General features: G+C 35.1%; 1 protein-coding gene across 1 annotated transcript in view; it reads right to left on the bottom strand.

The window, feature by feature from the left end:
• Positions 1-23,990, bottom strand: part of LOC121430012 (conserved oligomeric Golgi complex subunit 6-like) — a 39,199-nt gene that overhangs the window by 5,074 nt on the left and 10,135 nt on the right. The window contains exons 2-16 of the mRNA XM_041627281.1: positions 16,068-16,211; positions 15,649-15,720; positions 14,538-14,596; positions 13,415-13,526; positions 12,410-12,492; positions 10,396-10,466; positions 9,599-9,692; positions 8,256-8,332; positions 7,655-7,798; positions 5,900-5,964; positions 5,089-5,180; positions 3,093-3,207; positions 2,505-2,636; positions 1,542-1,709; positions 1,076-1,183 (exon numbers count right to left, since the gene is read on the bottom strand). Coding sequence (XP_041483215.1) covers positions 1,076-1,183; positions 1,542-1,709; positions 2,505-2,636; positions 3,093-3,207; positions 5,089-5,180; positions 5,900-5,964; positions 7,655-7,798; positions 8,256-8,332; positions 9,599-9,692; positions 10,396-10,466; positions 12,410-12,492; positions 13,415-13,526; positions 14,538-14,596; positions 15,649-15,720; positions 16,068-16,211 — 1,536 coding nt within the window. The remainder of the gene's footprint in view (positions 1-1,075; positions 1,184-1,541; positions 1,710-2,504; positions 2,637-3,092; positions 3,208-5,088; positions 5,181-5,899; positions 5,965-7,654; positions 7,799-8,255; positions 8,333-9,598; positions 9,693-10,395; positions 10,467-12,409; positions 12,493-13,414; positions 13,527-14,537; positions 14,597-15,648; positions 15,721-16,067; positions 16,212-23,990) is intronic.

Here is a 23,990-nt window from a genome sequence, read left to right as displayed (position 1 = left end):
CACCAGCCGCAGAGGGTGCGCGCATCATGCTCTGTATCTTTATATGGACAAATCTACATTTATTTTTACAAAGAATTCTACTTTTCTTATTTTTCAAGAAAAATAAAGTTCTTTTGGATTATTATGACTTGGCTCTTGGTCATCTTTAAGGACTGAGCACTCTGACGCCTGTGTTGCAATTTCCTCTAATGAGGAAAGGGTGTTAAATGCCCTGTCCTTGAAATACGTAAATAGGGGTAAATTTGCGAAATGGGCAAAAGTGTCCTTACAATCTTATAATTAGGGGTGTTTCAAGGTGCCATTTTACCGCAATTTTGTCCTTGTTTTGCGTGAAAATAGGGGGGTAAATTTCACAAAATGTCCTTGAAATTGACTGCAATAGGGGGTCACTTGCATTTGTGGTAACGGTCATACGTGTCCCCCTCTGCGGCTGAGTGACCCCACCGGGGATATGATACACACTTGGATCACGGCTAGCTATGCATGCTGGTCAGGGTTTTTCGGTTTCTGCTTCAAAACTTCCTTCCCTTATTTTCACAGATTCAGTTGGAAAACTCAACTATTCTGCGTAACTTCTGAGGCATAGTAAAATTCAAATGGGAAATATTCTTATTCGAGCACTGGTACTAGATTTCGCATTCGCTTAAAGAGAGAGACACTCTAGTGGTATTCAATACAGCTACACATTGTTCAATAAAGCATCTTTCTTTCATCTAATGCGAAATCTCACACCATCACAATCATGCCTATTCACTATTGGTATATACATATATATGGGTAAAGGATTATATGTGGGGGAGTCGTTGTCTAGTGGTTAAGACTCTCGTCTTTCAATTAGAGGGACGTGGGTTCAAATCCCAGTCATAGCGTGTTTTCCTTCAGCAAGAAATTTACCCACATTGGGCTGCATTCGACCCAAGTGAGGTGAATGGGTACCCCGTAGGATTTATTCTTTGAATGCTTTAGCACTTATAGGGTCATAATATGATACCAAGTATTAAGCGCAGTAGAGTATATGCTGCGCTATACAAATGGAACACATTATTACTATTAAAGGATTATAGTAAATGCTTACCTCTGTGGTAACATGCTGCTGTGCAATACTGTAGATCTGGATCAGACCAACTCGTGTTAAAACAAAAGATGCCTGCTCGTTGACTAGTGTGTCTACATGAGCATCAACCTAATAGGAAAAATCAAATCAAATATTAGGTTACACAAGTATTACTACAAAAATTAAAGTGTATACATCATACAACATCATCTTCATCTTATCAACATCATTATTGGCCATTACTATTGCAGTAATCGTCATCAATATTAAAATCTAAATCTTCATCATCATACAAATTGTCATCAATCATCATCATCCATAATTTCCGTCATCATCATCATCACCATCATCATAATCATCTACCATCACATATCATCATCATCATAATCATCATCATCCTCATCATCATAATTATCATCATCATTACCACTACCATCATCATCATCATCATCACCATCTTCATCATCATTACTCTTAGGCTACTCACTTGAGCTTCAAGCATCTCCAGTCTCTGGTCCGTATACTCATACAGTGATAGCGTCGTCTGCATCGCGTACAGACAGTTGATCATATACGCAGCCATGTCCGATGGGTTCAGCTTACTGGCTGACAGAGAACACATCTGAAGGAGGGGATCCAACACACACCCAAGGATCTATGACACAGGCAAAATTAAACACTTTCCAGGATTAGTCTCCGGACTTTGAAACAGAGGGTCGTGGGTTCAAATCCCAGCCACGGCGTAGTTTCCTTCAGCAAGAAATTTATCCACATTGTGCTGCACTCAACCCAGGTGAGGTGAATGGGTACCTGGCAGGAAATTATTCCTTGAAATGCCAAGCGCTGGAAAGGCTGCTTGAGCTACAACTGGGGTAATAATATTCAAGACAATGAAAACGCACAGAGATGTTATTCATAATGTGTTATACGCTATACATGTACAAGAATTGACTATTATCATTATTATTCTATTTCTATATATTATCGAAATTTCAGGTAGTAAAGATGAATACAGAACAAGAAAAAAGAGGCTGGTTGGAAGTTTCACTAAAATCACACAGCGTGCACATCTCATGCTTGAGTGAACCCGTAACTTCAAAAATTGATTTCACCCTATTCATTGAAGCTCTGGGGGGCGTTTCATGAAAGGACTTGTCAGACGTTTTATCCGACAAGTCCCATTTTATCAGACAGTTACCATAGTAAAAATACCTCTCAGCCAATCAACATCAGAGAAAGAGGTCAGATCTGACAACTTGTCGGATGAAAATGTTGATGAAACACTCCCCTGGTGAAGTTTCTTCTACACTTAAACAAGTATTTGAATGGGTTTGATATTGTTGACCAATTTTGACAAGTCATCATTTAAAAGCTTAGTATGTGCATCGTCAATCTCAATAAATATCTCAGAATTTCATGCAACTCTACAGGAAAGAATTCACGGACTAACCTTGGCAAAGTCAGACTGTCTTGTATCCATGGAAACAACTGATGAATCATGGGAAGTGAGTATCTCTCGTAGCAGACTCAGAGTATGGGTCAATGACCCTGTGGGACCAAGATCAGCTGGCGGTAGTTCCACCTGTCAAAATAAACAGTTTTCTTTCTGTTAGCAAAGCAAATGTATTCTTAATGATTTGGTTTGTTTTTATTTTATTGAATGGTTTATGTTTATGGTTAGAGTGCAATATTTAGATGAAATCTTAGATCTCAACATGAGTGGGTTAGAGTCCGGTTCATGCCGTAACACGTTCAACCAAAAAATTGATGTTGCGATGCTGATGGGTTCTTATATAGCCTCTGCCGGGTGCCCATGGTGCTTGCTAAAAAATAGGAAATGTCTCACAAGTTTCAATGTCTTAGAACTGTGCTTAGAATCATCAATCAGTTCAAATACTGTCCTAGTAGTGCTACAATTATTTTTTTATTATGCAATGCAAGTAAGCACCTGCCACTTCCTGGTAACCTGAATAATACAATAATACATAAGATGGTGGTCTGCACTCAGAGAGGAAGAAGAAAAAGAAGTTGCACATACCTTATCAACTAGTTTTGATGACATGACATTCAAGGCGTTGAAGAATACCTTCTGCGCAAACTCCTCCATTTCCTCCAGGGTGGCCAACAGGGAAGCTTCCTTGCTCAGCAGTTGACTACAGATCAACAAAAGTAAAAAGAGATTTATTTTTGTATGCCCAGTTGGGTAACACAACATTTGCTACTGCGACAATTGCTCTGGGATTTCTTTTGTCTAAGATGTAGCGCTAGGGTACGGGTTGCAATAGGGTTTTATGTTATGTTTAGGGTAGGGTATAGTGCTATATCCAGGGTTACAGTTAGTCATTTGATCTTTGTGTGGAATTTACAGCAAAGGCAAATGTCAAATGGAACCATCCAGTTCATCCTATTTCCAAAAAGGGAGTCACTAGGCAATTCCATAGAAATAATCAAACTTTGTGAATCCAAATTCTGTATTACCCCATTCCTACATGAGACACGATGTGTGATCATTATACCTTTTCATATGAAGCTCAAACAGAGACCAACAGTTTCAGGAAGTTTCTGTCATGAAGACATACTTATTATATGTGGCCTGAAACAATGCAGGATTGCAGGGTAGGGGGGGCATCAAGACCTCCCAGTCGTGTTGGGTTTATTTTTCCTACAAGTAAAATCAGGGATGGGTTCATGACTTCATTGAAGAGGAGGGCACACAAAATGGGCAATTCAGATTCATCAGGTTATTAAATTAAGGTTCATACAGGAGTATTTATTGTCCAAATAAATAAATAAATAAATGGAAATTTGCATTTTTACATGGTAGTGAACATATATAACATAGCATGGAAAATTAACATATTTTACAGAAAATCAAAAAGTCATGATATACGAATATACACATGCATTGCATTTGAACCAATTAGTGCTATTGACACTAAAATTAGGATTGAAATGGAAATTGGAACTGAAAGTAAGATATTGGATATTGAAATGAAATTGAAATTAGAATTGACTTTAAAATCGGGGGTGGTATTCTGAGATCCATTTTATCTCAATCTCAGTTAAAATCAGTGAGATAAAATACCCTTAAAATCTCCCTAAATTGGTATTCTGAGAACAATTTTATCTTCATTTTATCTCTGTAAGACACACCTATTTTTAAATCATTATCCAATTAGAAATGCGCTTTTATAGCTCTCTCATATCACTCAACCAATGGAAATCCATTCAGCCAGGAGGTGTGGCAAAGGAGTGAGATTGCGTCAATTTATTGACTTCAAATACGCTTGCACTATACGCTCGAGCGTCTTTACAGAGATTTCTTTTTAAAAAATGACAGTATTCTAATCTGTTTTTGAAGTCTATATCGCATCTTCTCAAGCATCATTTCAAAGACAATGTTAGTCAAGAAAAGTCTTATGAAATACACTCTGATTGTACAGGAATAACGTTGAGGTGTTATTCTCAATAAATATATATTTTTTTTCTAATTTTCATGTCAACATTTGGACTAAATTCACCGACAAGTAATGATGAAATCAACGTCGCGGAGATAAAATAGCCCCTACACTCTTTTAAGTTTATTTTATTTTTTTATTCAAAGTAACAAGCACATCATTCGCGTTGCAATGGACAGATACGCGATGGGTATGTCTACACAGCTACTGCTCTGTTGCATATATTCATAGATATGCAAGATAAAATTTTAAATTTTATCTGAGAGATAAAATGTCATCTCAGAATACCAATTTCATTTAGGAGATAAAATGAAATATTTTAAAGATAAAATGACCTCAGAATACCGCCCCAGTACTATAAGTCTTCACAGCATTCAAAGATCTTCAGATATTTTCACAAGACCCGCTTCCCCTCCTCCTAATGAGTAGGACTATGCAGGATTTTTTTTTAATGATACCCACAAGGTCTATCAAATAATGTATAACTTGATTTGAAGGATAATGGTTTCAATAGATAGGTTATTCTCGATGCTAACAAATATAAAATTTAGTTAGCATACATGTTACAAGACTTACCCAATCGTGTATCTGTAGAATTTATGTAGATTAGTGAGTTTATAAAGCAGCACTGGTCCGGGCTCAGCTACAATCACCTGTTCAACACGAACCTTAAATACAAAGAGAAAATACATTCATTTAAGGTTCCACTGCATGTGTACATTAACCCATCTGATGTTGACACCATACAGCAAATTTCAAGTTTTGGAACATTCCCCAAACCTGCTTCAGTCATATAATTACTAGATTACATAAATATGTATGCCATAAACTTGTTCTGATGTGGAGGATATGAAATTTTGCACTATACCAATGAAATTATTTAATTTTGATTGGGTGCCCGATGACAATACAATATCTGCATTTTATTTTCTTTTGTATGTATCAAAACTACTAGTATTCCAAACATGCAATGGGCTGTAAATATGAGGATATGATCTTTGTCTCAAGCTCTCTGATATCCAATCACTGAAGTTGTAAGATAAGTGCTCAAATCGCCACCTTTGGAGATATAAGAAAACATTGCTGAGAGGAATATCTAACAGATATCTAATTGATGGTTATAACAAAAAACTTTTTAAGGCAACTTAATTGAACAGATTTATCAAGCATAGTATGAAAACGGCCCCTGGCTTATGTATTAATTCAATGAAAGAAAATGAACTGAAAGGGCAGCTGGATCACTCTTCAACACTTCATGGCCAGGTGAAGGGAAATACACTCTGTAACATCAAATTGGCAACATTTTGAAAGGTATAAAATCATTAAATAGCAATGACAAACCTCAAGAGAATATGGACAAAATGACAATCTATCCAAATTTACAAACCTTGAATGGTCTGCAGATACCCTCTGTAATGTGGCTTAGAATCTCTTGAATTTCTTCTTCTCGTGCTGATAAAAGAACAGCGAAAAAGAGAGAAAAAATATATAAACCTAAAATAATATCAAAGTGAAATCCACCTCAAATAACTAGATTTTTTGTACGAGAAATATGTTTATTTCAATTTTTACAGATGAATAAGATGAATCATAACTGAAGAGTAAAAGTAGGTTTTACAATATGGGAGGATAAACTATAAATATTCAATATTGTTGTGTTTTTTTTTAAATGAAGAATTCAAATAATTGCACTATACTTTGTAAAATTTTGGTGGTAATTTCATTGGATTCTATTCAAACTAATTTTGATATCATTAAAACAAATGACATTTACCTTTAATGAGCAAGATAGGTATCAGTTTTTACTGTCAAAATCAGTATACACAGAAAAATTGGCCACGGTTGACTTAAAGGTATTGTTTAACTTTGTGAGCAGCCGATTTAAAAAATTCTCAAACCAAGATGAAACATGTGTACCATTGTATGTATTAGAACTAATTCACCCTGAAAACAACCATTATTGAGAATGAAAAGCTGAAACTACAAGGCAAACCCTGATTTTGTAAATAGGCGTCTTATAGACACCTAAATAGTACACATAAGTGTATGGGATGAAATTAAGATGGTGTTACCGGTCACTTTATTTTTCAATTTTTGAAGCACTAAATAATTATTTTCGAATGCAATTTTTTCTGGGCTTCATTTTTGTAACATATCCTAGACACAGGTGACAAGTGTGACCTTCCAGCTCAGATTTTTAAAAGTCAAACCAATGTTAAACAATCACTTTAAAGATACAACCATGCTAAATCGACCATTGGCTCATTAGCATATCTTTTGTAAGCTTTGTTAATTTTTTTTCACTAATCTATAAACAATAATATAGGATATTTATATTGCGCACATTTCCACCTTGTTAGGTGCTCAAGGCACTCCTATATTACCCGGCTAAGCTAGGCGTTCATAGCGCACACAGCTTCTTAAGGAATTACTTCCTACCGGTACCCATTTACTTCACCTGGGTCGAGTGCAGCACATCGTGGATCAGTTTCTTGCTGAAGGAAATTACGCCATGGCTGGGATTCGAACCCACGACCCTCTGTTTAAAAATCTGAAGACTAATCCACTGGGCCACAACGCTCCACATGAACGTGAGTTTCTGCGCAAACCATTCCTGGTATGCCTGAGAATTTATTGTAATTACTCCAAAATATATAAATGATTCAGTGTAAAGAGTTTGTTCTTGAATCAAAGAACACATTCCATTCTTGATAAATGTTAATTTTATGATTGAAAAAAAATACACGTTTACTTTTGGGGGGAACTCACTGAAAAATGAAATAAACGGTAACATGATGATTCACTGGAATGCTGGAAATCAAACAATTTTTTTGTGCACGGCCCTAGTGCAGAAACATCCTTAAGCAATGCATCTATACCAGCTGCTAAGGGCATTCTCATGCCCGTGTGAAAAATGATGAAATGAAATACTCCAAAAATTTGCTTTTCCCAAATTGATTGCGGGTCAGGCAGCTGCTGTGCAGCGCCAGATTGACAAGGAAAGTGTGTTGTTAAGGGCATTCTTGCAGCGACATGACTAATTTCTAACCTGGCTAAAAGGAGATGAGGAAGAAGGATGAGGGTGATGAGAACAAAACTACCACCACCAATGACGATTACAATGACAAGAATAACAACTTACATTGTGCTGATGCGAGCCTCAATAAAGCTTCAAGATGTTCTTTCTCTGATGCCGATGCTTGGTGTAGCCATGCCAACATATCGCCAACGTAACGCATTGGATCATGGGAATGAAGCTCTATTGGTCGAGGGGTACCTCCAGGGCCTAATAAACAAACAATGCACTTTTTTTTAATAATGATAATAATAGGCAATTTTTGTATAGCCCATATCACATAATGAAAATTACAAAATCTTCATGTGCTTCTTAAGGACTTTGATATTAAAACCCCAGCTTTAGCTCGGTGGCTGTTATTATTTCACACGCATTTCAAGGAAAAAATTCCCCCAGGTACCCATTTACCTCACCTAGTTGAGTGCAGCACAATGTGCATTTAAACCCACAACCCTCTATTTCAAAGTCTGGAGACAAATCTACTGGGCCACAACGCTCCACATGTGTAATATGTTTTTCAAAGAGAGTTTGGGTAGGCTATATTCTTTTGGGCTCATAATCTTAAATCTCAAAGGAGGAAGAGCAGGAGGAGAGAAGAAGAAGAAGTAGAAGTACAAGAAGAGGAATAAGAAGAAGGAACAGAAGAAGAAAAAGAAACCATACTAACCTCCTCTAGTCAAAGCATCAATAAATCCTCTCACCATAGCCGTTCTTCTCGCTGTGCCAAACTCATCTAGAGCATACCTATATCAAAAATATATTAAGAATATTAGAAGTTTGCTGAAAAAAAAAAAATGCTTGGTTTTAGAATAATTATGGCATAAGCAGCAACTTTCTTCTGCCTAGAAAGAGTTCTTTATAGGAATTAAGAGACTAATTTCAGACAATATGTGATTGCCATAATTGACATATTTCTAAAATACCGCTCTTTCTGAGTTGCCTTCAAAGGTAACATAATTTCAGATACAAGTATTTGACAGTCAAGTGACAATCACCATACCAATCTACGTTTTAAAGTGAAAAAAATTGTTCTTTTCAGTTATTCAGGATAAGTAAGATTATAGTAAAAAGATCCACTGTAAAAAATTGCTCTTCAGAAGCCTTAACATTTCAAATACAACAAAATACAACTGAAGTATTTGTTGTGAATATTTGCAATGTAAACCCACAACTCCCATTAATGCATGTCTGTATGCAGTCGAGTTGCTCATTTTTCTGTGAAATCCCATGAATTTCGTGTTCTTCAAAACTTTCCTGAACCTTTTTGGCTAACTCCCTCCCTATGTAAGAAAGTGATTCTACCACAGATTAAAACGCTTGTCCTCCCATTAATGCATGTCCGTATGCAGTAGAGTCGCTGATTTTGTTCAATTTGGTCTCATAACAATTTCTAATTTTTCTGTGAAATTTCATGAAATTTGTGTTCTTCAAAACTTTCCTGAACCTTTTGGTGTATTCCCTACCTGTAAGAAATAATATTAATAGTCAGTTCTTGTATAGTGCATAACACATTATGAATAACGTCTGTATTCGATTCAAAAGGACATGGATATTTTTACCCCGGCTGTAGCTCAAGCAGCTTTCACGTGTTCGGCATTTCAAGGAATGTGGTATCTGGTGCCTTCTCTCAACACTTTGTATTTTTATTTAAAATAGCCCTTTAAAACAATCTTACTTTTCAGATTTAGTAATTAAATATTAGAAAGTTACAATGTTCTAAGAAAGATCATATCATAAATTTTCAGCTGATTCCATTCCTACAAGGGGTTTCATACAAACAAGAGATAAATATCTAAATATTTCATTTTGATTGTGCACTCATTTGATTTAATTTAGATTAAAAATCTGTTAATTCATTCAAACATTCAAAGAAACACATTTTTTGTTTGTATCCTTCACATCATGATTGTTTTAGGGTACACTCATTAATATAATCTAGTAATAAATGGGAGTAGCAACATGCACTCGGAGGGGTGTTACGAAAATTAAAGATATATTAAATCAGCTCACCTGAAGAGGACAGGTCTGTCTTGAAGAGCTTCCATCGCCTTACAATGAAGTAAAGTCACCTCAAAGGAATCTCCCGTCATGCTTCGACATTCACCTATTAACCAGAAAAAAAAAGATCATTGACATATTAGCAATTTTGTTCGAGATATCATGATCTGCGCAGTGATAGCAATGAATTGAAAACATGTATTCTACTCTGCAACACTGGCATAATATTACTACAAGACGGCATAAAGATCTACATGGAAGTCGCATATCCATGATCAAACTGATCTTTTGAAGAGAGGCCATATTCACTACATTGCGATAAGTGACGAGGTTTGCTCAATCACTGTTTTTTGTTGGGGGATATATAATAATTATATTACAGAAATATTCCACTGGCTAGGGGCCGATATTGCACTCATCTTTGATTCACGTAATATTTGCCTTAACCCTTGAAATATCTCTGGGGAGCGTTGCATGAAAGGACTTGTCGGGCGTTTTATCAGACAAGTGCCATTTTATCCGACAGTTGCCATAGGAACAGTGCTTATCAGCCAATCAAAATCTAGGAAAGATGTCAGATCTGACAACTTGTCGAACGAAAATGTTGATGAAATGGTCCCTGGGGAGCGTTTCATGAAAGGATTTGTCGGACGTTTTATCCGACAAGTGCCATTTTATCCGTCAGTTACTATGGTAACAGTGCCTCTCAGCCAATCAGAATCAAGGAAAGATGTCAGATCTGACAACTTGTCAGACAAAAATGTTGATGAAACGGTCCCCTGATTACATACTCAATACAATATAAATACCTTGTGTCCATCTGTAGAGTCTCTCATATGCTGTCTCTTGGTGCAAAGCCATAGATTCCATGATTTCCAATCTAAATAATAACAGAAGAAAATGCAAGACTGTTTAATAATCATAATAATAATAACGGTATATTTACCGTGGGTAGCCACTTCAGTTTCGAAAACTGTTCTCCCAGCGGGGCCCTGCTATTATTATTACCCGGCCAAGCTAGGCTACCTATTCAGGTGCACACAGCTTTTTGAGGAATTACTTCCTGCCGGTACCCATTTACCTCACCTGGGTCGAGTGCAGCACACTGTGGATGAATTCCTTGCTGAAGGAAATTACGCCATGGCTGGGATTTGAACCCACGACCCTCTGTTTCAAAGTCCGGAGACTTATCAACAGGGGCCACAACGCTTCATTTTTGAAGTCTTGTTTGTCATAACAAGTCAGTGACAAATATACAAGCCCTCCGGTTAGTTTCATGGGTACATTACTTTTGGAAAAGAAGCCACACACATTTACATCACCTATGTGTAGGCAATGTGTCAGTATCCTCTCAGCAGGCAAAGCAAATCTCATTCAAGTACGAGTGTATAAAACAATTTAAAGAAGTGATACCAAAACGTAATTTTGTAGATGTGATTTTACTTTTGAAGTTCATGTGACCATTCTGCCAAATGACTTTGTGTTTTTTAATATCCTTTCTTCAAACTGATTTTTTACTTACATATGCTTCATTGAGGCAGATTAATTATAGGAGTTATATCAATGATAAAGCTTTACAATGAAATGCCATATGTCAATCAAATTTGTGATTTAATTACAATAAATCAATGATAATGCTTTTTACTATTTTTCTGGGACGCACTGTATGCAACTAATTGCAACTAAATCTACAAAATCATTGTTCGCAGCAATTACTCTAGCCTTGAGACAAGGCTCCCCTGTCTGTAATGTTTATATCAAATGCCTGATGACTGAAAACAAGACTAACAGCAAAAGACAGGATGAATCAGCTCAGCCATAGAGCCTTCAGGAACCTGCCTCGGAATTCTTATGTTAACCATTATTTCCCGACTAGTGGTCTGCTGATTGAATCTTAATACTTTGCAATCAATGTGCATCTGATTACTTACCCTGCTGTCTGCTGATTGGTTTTTAATTATACTTTACGATCATTGTGAATCTGATAGCTCAAGCTACTGTCTGTTGATTGCTTCTTAATAATACTTTACAATCATTGTGAATCTGATTACTTACCCTGCTGTCTGCTGATTGCTTTTTAATAATACTTTACAATAATTGTGAATCTGATAGCTTAAACTACTGTCTGTTGACTGCTTACTACTTTACAGTCATTATGAATCTGATTGCTTACCCTACTGTCTGATTGGTTCTCAGTAATACCTTACAATCATTGTGAATCTGGGAGCTAAAACTGCTCATCATAGTGAATCCGATAGCTTAAACCACTGTCTGTTGATTGCTTCTTAACAATACTTAACGATCATTGAGAATCTGGTAGCTTAAACTGTCTGTTGACTGCTTACTACTTTACAATCATTATGAATCTGATTGCTTACCCTACTGTCTGATTGGTTCTCAGTAATACCTTACAATCATTGTGAATCTGATTGCTTGAACTGCTCTCTGCTGATTGGTTCTTTATAATATTTTACAATCATTGTGAATCTGATAGCTTAAACTACTCTCTGCAGATTGGTCCTCCACTATACAATCTTTGTGAATATGATTGCTAAAACGACTGTCTGCTAATTAGTTTTCAAGAAGACTTTACAATTGTCAGTCTCACTGCTTGAACTACTGTCTGCTAGTTGCTTCTACTTTATGATCATTGTGAATCTGACAGCTTAAACTACTGTCTGTTTACTGCTTACTACTTTACAATCTTTACCCTACTGTCTGATTGGTTCTCTGTAATACCTTACAATCATTGTGAATCTGATTGCCTAAACTGCTCTCTGCTGATTTACTACTTTACAATCATTGTGAATCTGATTCACTTACCCCGCTGTCTGCTGATTGGTTCTCAGTAATACCTTGCAATCATTGTGAATCTGTTTGATTCTCGTCAGAGAATTGAAGAAGTCCTGGAAAAGGAAAGAAAATAAGACATAAATCACTAACAAAAAACGTTAATATATACTAGGTCTAATAGCAGATGTTCCAATTCTCAAATTTCCTAACACTATTATTGCTACATATACACTTGGTCTAATATCAAATTGGTCCAAATCACCATTTGGTCCAACCATCCTTTGGTTTGTTATTTAGTCTAATACCCAAATGGTCTCATTTTATTTTGCATTTTGTTACACAAAAATTTGGTTCATAAACTATTCATCTAATCATATATATTGCTAAAGTGGCATATTATCAAGTGAAAATTAAACAAAATGGGCAGTATTCAGATAATTGAACCTAGGTTCAAACCTAGTCTAAACTAGAATTTAAAACCACACTCCAATGGAATGCTGGGCTTCTTAATATTTCTTCCATATCTGTGGTAATAATAAGGTATCAATTTATGCATTAAAATCCATAATATTTTGGTATTTTCCTATTCTTTCCATTTCAGCAGTGAGGTAGGCAGATTCTTCTAAAGAAAGAAGAGGAAGAAGAAAGAACAGGAGGAAAAGAGGAAAAGAGGAAAAGAAGAAGAAAAGAAGAAAAGGAGAAGAAGAAGACAAAGAAAAAGAAGAAGAAAAGGAGAAGAAGAAAAGAAGAAAAGAAGAAAGAGAGAAGAAAGAAAGGAGAAGTGAGATGAAACAGAAAAAGAAGAACAAAAAGAAGAATAAGAAAAGGAGAACAAGAAGACAGGAGGAAGAAAAAAAGAAGAAGCGAGAAAAAGGAAAAGAAGCAAGAAGAAGAAGTGAGAAGACAATGGCGACAAAAATGAAGAAGCAGAAGACAGAAGAAAAAGAGAACGAAGACAATGACGAATAAGAAGAAAAAGAAGATGAAGAAGAAAAAAGAAGGAAATAGAAGGAAGAAAAAGAAGGAAGGACTGACCTCTTGTAATTGTCCATCTCTCGTTCCCCGTAACACTCTTGCTTCTTCTGGTTTCAGCTGGTATTTAGCTAAGAAGGCATCAGCCACGCGGGCTCTCATATCCAACCTCTGCCTGTATCAAAAAGACAAAAAAAAAACATTATCCCTTCTGTCACTCTGTGTCCTTCAATTTATTAATATTATTAAAACAATTATAATAATATAATAATAAAATTACTACTATGGCTGCCATGATCGGGCGCTCAAGTAATGAATGTTGTACTTTAGCATTACATGTATTTCTGAAAAACTGAGGCAAACTGAATTTGTGAATTTGCATTATCAAAATGTGAATCCTTCTGAATCCAAATTTTGCTGCTTAAGTTTGGAAGATTCTGGAACGCATAGAAACAACTTAAATTCACAAATTTCAACTGGATTTGAGATTGATCACTAATGCAGAAAAAATATTGAGATCAATATAAATTTTTAATGTTACATGTTAATGAATCAGTTGAAACTATTTGGCCCGTATTCTGAAGTCAGGTTTAACTTAAACTCGGGTTTAAAATTGTAGTTAAGTATGGGAAACCAAAAGTATCATCATTTTTATTAAATTGTATGTTTCTTGTGTTTACTGTGCTCTTTCCTGATTCATCAATGGTGAAGACAATCATCTATTTATACTTTCTAGACAATCATGAATGAGTTGGGAGCGAAATGAGCTGAAGTATGATATCTCTACTGTTGGTGATTTATGTAGCAATTGGCTATCCATACTTAAACCACAACTTTAAACCTGCTATCAGAATACTGGCCTTTGTGGTTTAAACATTGATATACGTATAAGAATTCAACAATAATAATAATAAACAACATTTATATAGTGCTTAATACAATGTTTCTAAGCGCTGCATAATATTACCCCGGCTTTAGCATGGCTACCCTGATCGGGCGCATCGAGTATTCAAGGAATTCCATCCTATAGGGTATCCATTTACTACACCTGGGTGGAGAGTGGCAAATGTAGACAAATGCCTTGCCAAAGGACGCGAGTGCTGTGGTAGAATTTGAACCCTGGACCTTATCGTTCAAAGTCCAGAGACTTATCCACTGAGCCACAAAAACCTCTTTTGTTACTAACCCTTCTTTTTGAAGTTCCGTAGTTTTGTTTATCAGATCAGATGTTTGGTCTCTGGCAAGCTATTGATTAAAACAGAAAACCGATTAAATAATACATAATTAATATCCATGAGCAAATCTCAAATTCAACATCAAAGCAAGGAAAACTATTTATCATTATATTATTTAATTATCACTTTACATTCAGAAATTTTAAACCGTTGTATTCAGTGACATAAAATGACTTGAAATAAAACTTGAACTTAGACAATCATACAAGAAAGTAAGAAGAATAAAGTTTTTGTTTAATCAAATACCACTTAAAACTACTTAAAATTTTTTGCATTCATTGAAAAAAATTGAATTAAAATAAAATGCAATTTTCTTTAAAAAAAATGAAAACAAATCTATTTGTGCTGGGATTATCAACAGAAACACCATTTCATACCTCTTCCTGTTACAAATTCTTAGAATAATATTTTGATTCATCATGCTCCATTAACAAAATACTCAAAAGTCATTTTACAAATTAAAACATCTATGAATATTCATAAACTCTTTAGGTGGTCTGTCATGAATATGCGAAAATTCCCAGATTTGTTTTTCTATTTGGTGATTTTTTTCTGCATATAAGGTATAGCAAATTTTCAGGTACCTTCTGTGAAGTGAAAAATTAAGCAATTAAGTTAATTACGCATTTCTCGAAATTTTACGGGATAATCGCCGGTATTTGAATCTTTTACCAATTTTGGTAAAATCGTCTGAAATCTTTGAGATTTTAAGGCGTTTTTCGTGCTTGAAACTTCATTTCGTATTTACCGCATTGCATTATCACCACCATATCATTATAATCATCACGATTGTCATCACAACACTAATAATCCCATTTAGCAATGGTCAAAATTTATTCCTATGATGTCTATGGTCAAGATTATCAATCATATCTAAAAAATTCATTTCATACAACATTAGCCGACACTGAATGAGATATCATGACAGACCACCTAATTCGTCCTCATGACGAATTAAAATCTAGTTCATTTTATGGTTGACTTTCGTGAAGTCTTCAAAAAATGTTCTCTAATTTTTCTGCTTTGTTTGTCAAATCAACTTATTATCAAAGTGAACTTTACCTGCAGTCTCTTTGTCATATCTTGACAGCTGTTGTTCATAGCTTCTACATCTTGATTAATGCTATCCAGTTGCTGTATGATAAACGGTTCAAAACAATCAGACATTACATTATGTTATCTATATCAATTTCTGGTCAATATTCTAATATTTTCTATCTTAACCACATCAAACTGCAAAAAAAATACATTCATAGGTAAATCTTATCGCATTAAAAACAATACTTTAAAAGGCAATACCAAATTCATAAAGCACTTTTGAAAGTGCTGTATATGCTACAAAATGGAAAACTGAAAGAAATACATTTATAGCAATATCAAAACATAAGGGATCATACATGTATAATGCGTAGAACATTTTTTGTAAGTTTTCTTAAACATCTAAAAAAAGAGGAATTAAAATATCAAAAAATGCTACTTACATCAGTAACCACACTGAAGGCATCAGCAAACTGCTCACTGATGGCCAAACTCCTTCGTTCTATGTCTCCCCTTAAATTCCTGCGACTGCGAAGGTTGTTGTCTGTGAAGAAAGCTGAAAGGGCCTTCAGAGCCTCGAGTGCATCCTGACCAAAAAAAAGAAAGAAAAAGAAAATGAGATATAACTGTAAAACAAAAAGATGCAAGTTATTTGAGGTAGGCCACAGTATGATCATTGATCATCATTCAATAAGGTTTTAAAAGCAAAAAAGGAACCCATAATGTTGATTTTAAAAAGTGAAAAAGAGAGAGGGGTATAGAAATGGGAGAGGAAAAGAGAGGGAAAGAGAAAGACAGAATGGTGCAAGTGTACATATTAGCTCCAATCACTTCATGTATATGGCAAGAGTTTGTTTGGTAATCTGGTAATTCACTCGTGTATTAAAGCCCCCATTCCACTATGCCGATGTTGGTATGATAATTATATGTTGGTATTATAATTATATGGATTCTCATATTACTGATTTGGTGATGTGATCAGAGGAGCAAGTTATTGAGTTTTCAGCTTTCGTTTTGAGTCATGAGATCGTGTGAACTTGTATCTTTATGTGTGTGAGGCCGTGAAGATTCACCTAATTTTCAAGTTTGACAATGTTTCACTTTGAAATCTTATAATTTATTCTAAAACATTTTATTTTTCTATCAATTTTTAAGATAAATAAAATATCTGTATTTTTTTTTATGATTTGATTTTTTTTTGAAGTTTGAACTGTCTTTCCTCTTCCTTCCTTCCTTCCTTCCTTCTTTTCTTTCTTTTTTTCTTTCTTTTCAATCCTTCCTTCATCCTTTCTTCTATCCTTTCTGCTGGCCTTTTTTGTTCCATCTATCTGTGTTTTCAATCTTTCATTGCTTTCTTTCCTGATTCTCTCTCTCTGTTCATTTTTCTTTCCTTCCTTTTCATACTTTCCTTCTTTTTTATTTCCTTCCTTCTTTTTTTCCCTTAATGTTTGTTTGCTCCCTTTTCTCATTTTCTCGTTCTTCTTGTTGTTCTTTCTTTCTGTCATCCCTTCTTTCCTTCTTCCATTCGTTTCTTCCTTCAGTTCTCTCTTGTCTTCCTTTCCATTGTCTTTTCAATTATTTTTTCTTTTCTTCCTGGTCTTTTTCTCTCTTATTTATTTTTCTTTCTTTCCATTCCTTCTTTCTTCATCATTTCTTCTCTCCTTCCTGAATTCCTTTCTTCATTCCATCAATCTTTATTTCCTAGCTTTCCATCCTTTAATTCTGTGTTCATTTATTTTCTTTATTCATTCTTTCTTTTTTCCTTTATTGCTGTTCATTCTTCTTTTTTATTCCTTCATTCTTTCTTTCCTTGAGATTTTCTTTTTGCTTCCTTCTCCCTTTTCCTCTTTCTTTTTGTTCTCTTTTCTTCTTTCCATTATTTTCTTTTTTTTTCATTCTTTCTTCCCTTCATTCTTTCCTACCTCTCATCCTTTCTTTCATTCTTTCCTTCAATGTTATTTCCTTCTTTCCTCCCTGTTTTAATAATTATCATAATTAATTAAATAATTTTCATAATCATTTCTTTCTTTTGAAGAGTGGTGGAAACATTTTTCTTTCCTCCTCATTTTTTCTTACTTTCCTTTTCTTTCTCCCTTTCATTCTTTCTTTTCACACATTAATTCATCTTCCATTTCTTTCTTTTTCTTTCTTTATTTCAAAGCATGAAGGAAACATTTTTTCTTTCCTTTATTCTTTCTTTCATCTTGATTTATCCTCTCTCTCTTTTCATTTTTCCCCTTTATTTTCCATATTTCTTCTCTGTTCTCTTTTCTTTCTTTTTTTCTCTCTTCATTCTTTCTCTTACCCATTTATTCACCCTCCACCTTTTTTCCTTTTTGTCTTTGTAAGTTTTCACTTTCTTTCTTTCCTTCCTTCCTTCCTTCTTTATTTCTTTTTTTTTATTTCTTTCTTTGTATTCAGTATTATTTTCAGTGATTCTCTTTTTTTGTGTGTGTCATTGACATATACAAAAGTACATGAAAAAAATTATGATAGAGGAAATTGATCATATGGCATAATACCAGGCATATTGACACTAATGTCAGTCATGGCAGGCAAATACAAGGTACATAGGCCAGTTCATGTTTAAAAGGAAGGGGAAAAAAGCGATGGTATGTAAACCTGCACTTCTTTCTTTTGGAGCGGTAAAACGTTTTGAAAGAGTTTTTTCGGGCAAGTATTTTCCAACTATTTAGGAATTCACTTGCCCGGGCAAGTGCTTAAAAAAAGTTATGTAGCACCCTAATTTAGGACTTCTTATTTCTATTGTTTTATTTTCCTTACCGCCATTCCTTTTGGAGGACGAGAGTTCATAACGGAAGGTATATAAAATATATTTTTACTTGTTAGCACCTCAGAACAATTTTAAAACGTTCCTGGTTGTCCGTTTAGTAATCTAAGATATTTACGACTTCTATTCTGTTATATTTTCCTTTCCCCCATTGTCTAAATAATAAATATGCCATTTATATTTATTTTTATATTATATTTATTTTTGGAAATTGGATTTGGAAATGGGATTTCACAAAGGTATATAAAATATATTTTTACTTGTTAGCACTTCAAATCAATTTTAAAACATTCCTGATTGTCCGTTTAGTAATCTGACATATTTAAGACTCCTTATTTCTATTCTGTTTTATTTTCATTTCCACCGTTCCTTTTTGAGAAGGGGATTTCATAACGAAAGGTATATAAAATATATTTTTACTTGTTAGCACCTCAAATCAATTTTAAAACGTTCCTGATTGTCCGTTTAGTAATCTGAGATAGTGAGGACTTCTTATTTCTATTCTGTTTTATTTTCCTTTTTGCCGTTCCTTTTGGAGGACGGGAGTTCATAATGGAAGGTATATAAAATATATTGTTACTTGTTAGCACCTCAGAACAATTTCAAAACGTTCCTGATTGTCCGTTTAGTAATCGGGGATATTTAGGACTTCTTATTTTCATTCTGTTTTATTTTCTTTTCCTCCGTTCTTTTTGGAGGACGGGAGTTCATAATGGAAGGTATATAGAATATTTTTTTCATTTATTACTATTAGCACCTCAAATCAATTTTCAAATGTTCCTGATCGTCCGTTTAAGCAGCGCGAATGCACGCACGTAATGCACGTGGGCATCGCTAAATTTGGGTGTTGGAAAATATTATCAATTTAAAAAAAAAATGAGCCACACATAATTCCTTACTTGGCGAGAGCCCTGCTTGTTGCCATATTTCCGTCTTTGTTCTTAGCCTACTTACAAGACGCATATAAAGGCCTGGTCACACCGCCGAGCGTTGTTGGAGCGGTCGTGGAGCGGAAGTGAGAGAGGGTCGAATTTTAAAATAATGAAACATCATTGAAAAGTTTCAAAATATTTTTTTTTTCTACAAAATAAAAAAAAGAAACACTATAGATTTTGCATTTTAATTTAATAAGTCAACATTAATATTCCACTTCTAAAAGAATCCAGTTTCCAATTGATGAAACATGATTGAACAATCAAACATCTCGACTCTATAACCTTGGGAGGAAAGAATGTTTTTGTGACAAATATTTAAATCAATATCAGCATAATAATCTACGGTATGGCACAATATTATCAAGTAAAAACAATACAGATCCAGTTTAATCCAGCATGAACGACTCACTTTCGACCGCTCCCCTCACCAAGCCCTCCGCATCAGGTACCGGTACTATAGCTTGACTGCCGAAAGACCGATGGGAGCCCACCGCATCGGGCAGCTCGACTGCCGAGAGACCGGCTGTGACAAGGGTAGCTCGCTCCTCTTATATCTGGACTGCTCCTCGATAGAATGTTATATTTTTTTACATTTTTTGGCAATTTAAATATATTCTAAAACAATTCATCTACATAATTGGAACTTACTTCTACTTACCATAAAAAAATTTCGATCATTTACGCATCCAAAAATTTGATGAACTTTCAAGCTCTGATATCCACACTTTACAGGCGAGTATCCACATTGAAACTTGTATGTACAGAAAGTGCACACCTTCAACTGTCTGTAAAAAAGCATGAGATTACATCAACTACGTGCGCATGCGCATTAAACCCCATTTTCAATGAGCCGCCCAGACAGAGGCGATCCCACTTGCAGCAAAACCTGCGTGAAAACCGTGCAGCCAAAACCAGCACTCGCGATGCTCGTATCGTATTCGCACATACCTAATTAGATCAGTAGAGGCGCTGGTCCAAAAATTGGGATTGTCCCAGAAAACAAGGATATCCTCATAAACCAAGACAAATCATGTCTTGATAAATTGAGACTGTCCTTGTTTATGGGGACGATTTTTTCACTTCCCCCTACAGGACAAAGACAGCAATTACGGAAATTGATAGTGCTAACAAGTGGAATGCCTCTGGCCGTCTCACCTGCATCACGCGGTTCAATATAGCAGCAGTGCTGACTTTGAATACTACTCTAACTCGCACAAGACGTTCAGTGATACATGGTTACTCTTATTTCCACTTTTTATGAACTAGACCAATAAACTTACAGAGATATGGTTATTCAACAAAAAACCCCAACATGGCCAAAGTTCATTGACCTTACATGACCTTTGACCTTGATCATGTGACCTGAAACTCGAACAGGATGTTCAGTGATACTTGATTACTCTTATGTACAAGTTTCATGAATCAGATCCATAAACTTTCAAAGTTTTGATGGTAATTCTACAGATAAATGTACACCCAATTCGGTCAAAGTTCATTGACCTTTGACCTTGGTCATGTGACCTGAAACATGCACAGGATGTTCAGTGATATTTGATTACTCATATGTCCAAGTTTAATGAACTAGACTAATAAACTTTCAAAGTTATGATGGTAATTCAACAGATACCCCCGATTCGGCCAAAGTTCATTGACCCTAAATGACCTTTGACCTTAATCATGAGACCTGAAACTTGCACAAAATATTCAGTGATGCTTGATTACTATTATGTCCAAGTTTCATGAATCAGATCCATAAACTTTCAAAGTTATGATGGGAATTCAACAGATATCCCCAATTCGGCCAAAGTTCATTGACCCTAAATGACCTTTGACCTTGGTCATGTGACGTGAAACTCATGCAGGATATTCAGTGATACTTGATTAACCTTATGTCCAAGTTTCATGAACTAGGTCCATATATTTTCCAAGTTATGATGACATTTCAAAAACTTAACCTCAGGTTAAGATTTCGATGTTGATTCCTCCAACATGGTCTAAGTTCATTGACCCTAAATGACCTTTGACCTTGGTCATGTGACATGAAACTTTAATAGGATGTTCAGTAATACTTGATTAACCTTATGGCCAAGTTTCATGAACTAGGTCCATATACTTTCTAAGTTATGATGTCATTTCAAAAACTTAACCTCAGGTTAAGATTTGATGTTGACGCCGCCGCCGTCGGAAAAGCGGCGCCTATAGTCTCACTCTGCTTCGCAGGTGAGACAAAAACTGCTAGGTAATTGTTTTTCATGACTTACCGTCTTCCAATAATCTTGTTATGAAACGTGATATGTTTACATTGACTAGCACACTTGATTGGTGTCAGCACTTGACTAGTGAATGAACTTTCCTTGATTTCTTGTGTGAAGGAATCCTTATAACAAGGCTCCACATTAACTTTTTTTGGTGGTGGCCCGTTCGGGCCACCAAAACCTTCAAATAATTTTTTTTGGTGGCCCATTAGTAAAGTTTGGTGGCCCGAAAAATATAAAGAAAAACATTGATTTAAAATGAATAAAACAAAGTGAATTATTCTGCAGTCACTAGTTAACACGTACCACTGTTCTTTGTACATCTTGTATGTAAATCGTGCTTGCTGTTATTTTACTCTGCTTATTTTGTGGTAATATATAAATTGTTCTATCATTGTAAATATGAAATGATTGAAAGAGAATAAAAGAATTATATTGTTCCCAGGTTGTGCATTTTTAATCTCCGTGTCGACACACACTCATAATGGTAAAGTAAATAGTGCATTTAGCAAACTCAGATAGATTTACAAAACAATTATTTTTCCTTTCTTCCTTTTTGATCATAAAACCTAGATTATGCAGGCCCCAAATCCAGTTTATTTTCTCTTTTCCAGCATATTATAGCAGGAGAAAATCACAGAAAAATATGCTGCAGAATTTGTAGAACAAAAGAAAAAATGAAGAAATGAAAACAAAGAACAGGAAAAAAACATTTGAGAAAAAAAAAGAAAATGTAACTTTGTAAGAAAAATGAATAAGACAAAATTATAAAAAAATGGGGCAAATTATTATTATTATTCAGTAGAAACATGTTCTTTAATCAGGCATATTCAATGGGAAGGGGTATAAATGGTTTAATCACTGTAAAAAAAAAATGAAAGAAAAAAATGAGAAAACGGCAAAAATTATCTGGAAAAAACAGTGAGAAAATTCCTTCCCTATATTTGACAAAATGATGGAAAAATTCACATTTCATATCAATGAAATGCCTTCCCAAAGTATTTACTTCCTTAAGAGTGGTTTAAGAAGTCATTTGTAAACAAGAAAGAAAGAAACTGCCTATTTATTTTTGGCTAGAAGAGACACAGCTTCGAAATAAACCAAATATCAACATACATACAAATGCACATACGGGACTGTGATGTACTCACCTATGTGTTTTATGTGTATTAATGCATTTGGAAATCGGTCTTTTTGAGTCAAAAGAGAGGTCATAATTCCTCCTTATAATGCTTGCAGATAATCAGGTTTCAGTAATACGGACTGTAGAAGGGCATTTCATTGGTGTAAAATGTGACTTTGACGTAGATTTTCAGAGTTCTGGGGAAGATTTCTTAGCAGTAACATTTCGCATCGCAGCTCCCTGAGTCTGAATAGTCTGCTCGTGCACAGCTAGCTAGCTGCAGTGGTTTCATGCACGCAAAGCTCAGCCAGACAGCAGGCGCGGCCGGCTGAATAATAGTTACTGTATGCTAGCGGTAGTAGGCCTACGTACTGTCATGACTATGCAATCTTTGTGTGTGTGTATTTGTGTGTAGATTAACAAAAAAGGCGCATGACGAATTGGCTTGCAATTTGAACTGCAGAAAGTTGACAAATACATGCAAAATCGGGAGAAAAATTGCGCTACTTTGAAAATTATTGGTTGCCCGATTCGGCCCACCAAAACTTAACATTTTTTCAATAATGGTTGCCCGAGATGAATTTTTGGTGGCCCCGGGCCACCGCTAATGTCGAGCCTTGCTTATAAACTGAGACAGTCCCTGTAAACTGGGACGATCCCAATTTTCTGACCAGCGCCTCTACTGTAGTCACTCATTCAATGAACAAGGTTATAATATAACCTTGTTCTCAGTTATATCTCCATGTGTGGCAAAATAAGGGTGGCAATGTTTGGCTTATTTTCTCTTTTTCTTTGGGGCAAATGCTTGATTTTTTTACACCGACAGTTTTCATTACACCTATTATTCATACTACTTGGCTCTTATTTCAATTTGATTCTTTAAATCATTTTTTTCTTAATTAAAAATAGAGATCAAAAAATGAAAATTTTCTTGCCATATTACTTTCCACCAATAGAGGGCGTACACAAAAATATGCCCAAAATTCAAGTTTTTGAGCGCTCTGGTGAATACAAAAATTATTCCCAAGTTACTAATGAAAAATAAATTGCAACTGTATGAAAATTAGTAATTTTGGTCACAAAAGTGATATTTTAATGATTTTTTTAAGTGTGTGCTCTGTACAACATTGGCATACCATAGTCCTACCTGTAGATTCACCACAGGTCTCACAGGCCTAATTCATTCCCCATAGACTCATGTGTTAAATTGGCACTTTAAAAAATTCATAAAAAATAAGGATGAAATTCGGGGGTCGAATGTT

This window comes from Lytechinus variegatus, chromosome 16 (assembly GCF_018143015.1).
Source record: "Lytechinus variegatus isolate NC3 chromosome 16, Lvar_3.0, whole genome shotgun sequence".
Lineage (NCBI taxonomy): Eukaryota > Metazoa > Echinodermata > Echinoidea > Temnopleuroida > Toxopneustidae > Lytechinus > Lytechinus variegatus.
Note: the sequence above shows the minus strand (reverse complement) of the source record. Positions and strands in the feature narration are given on the sequence as shown.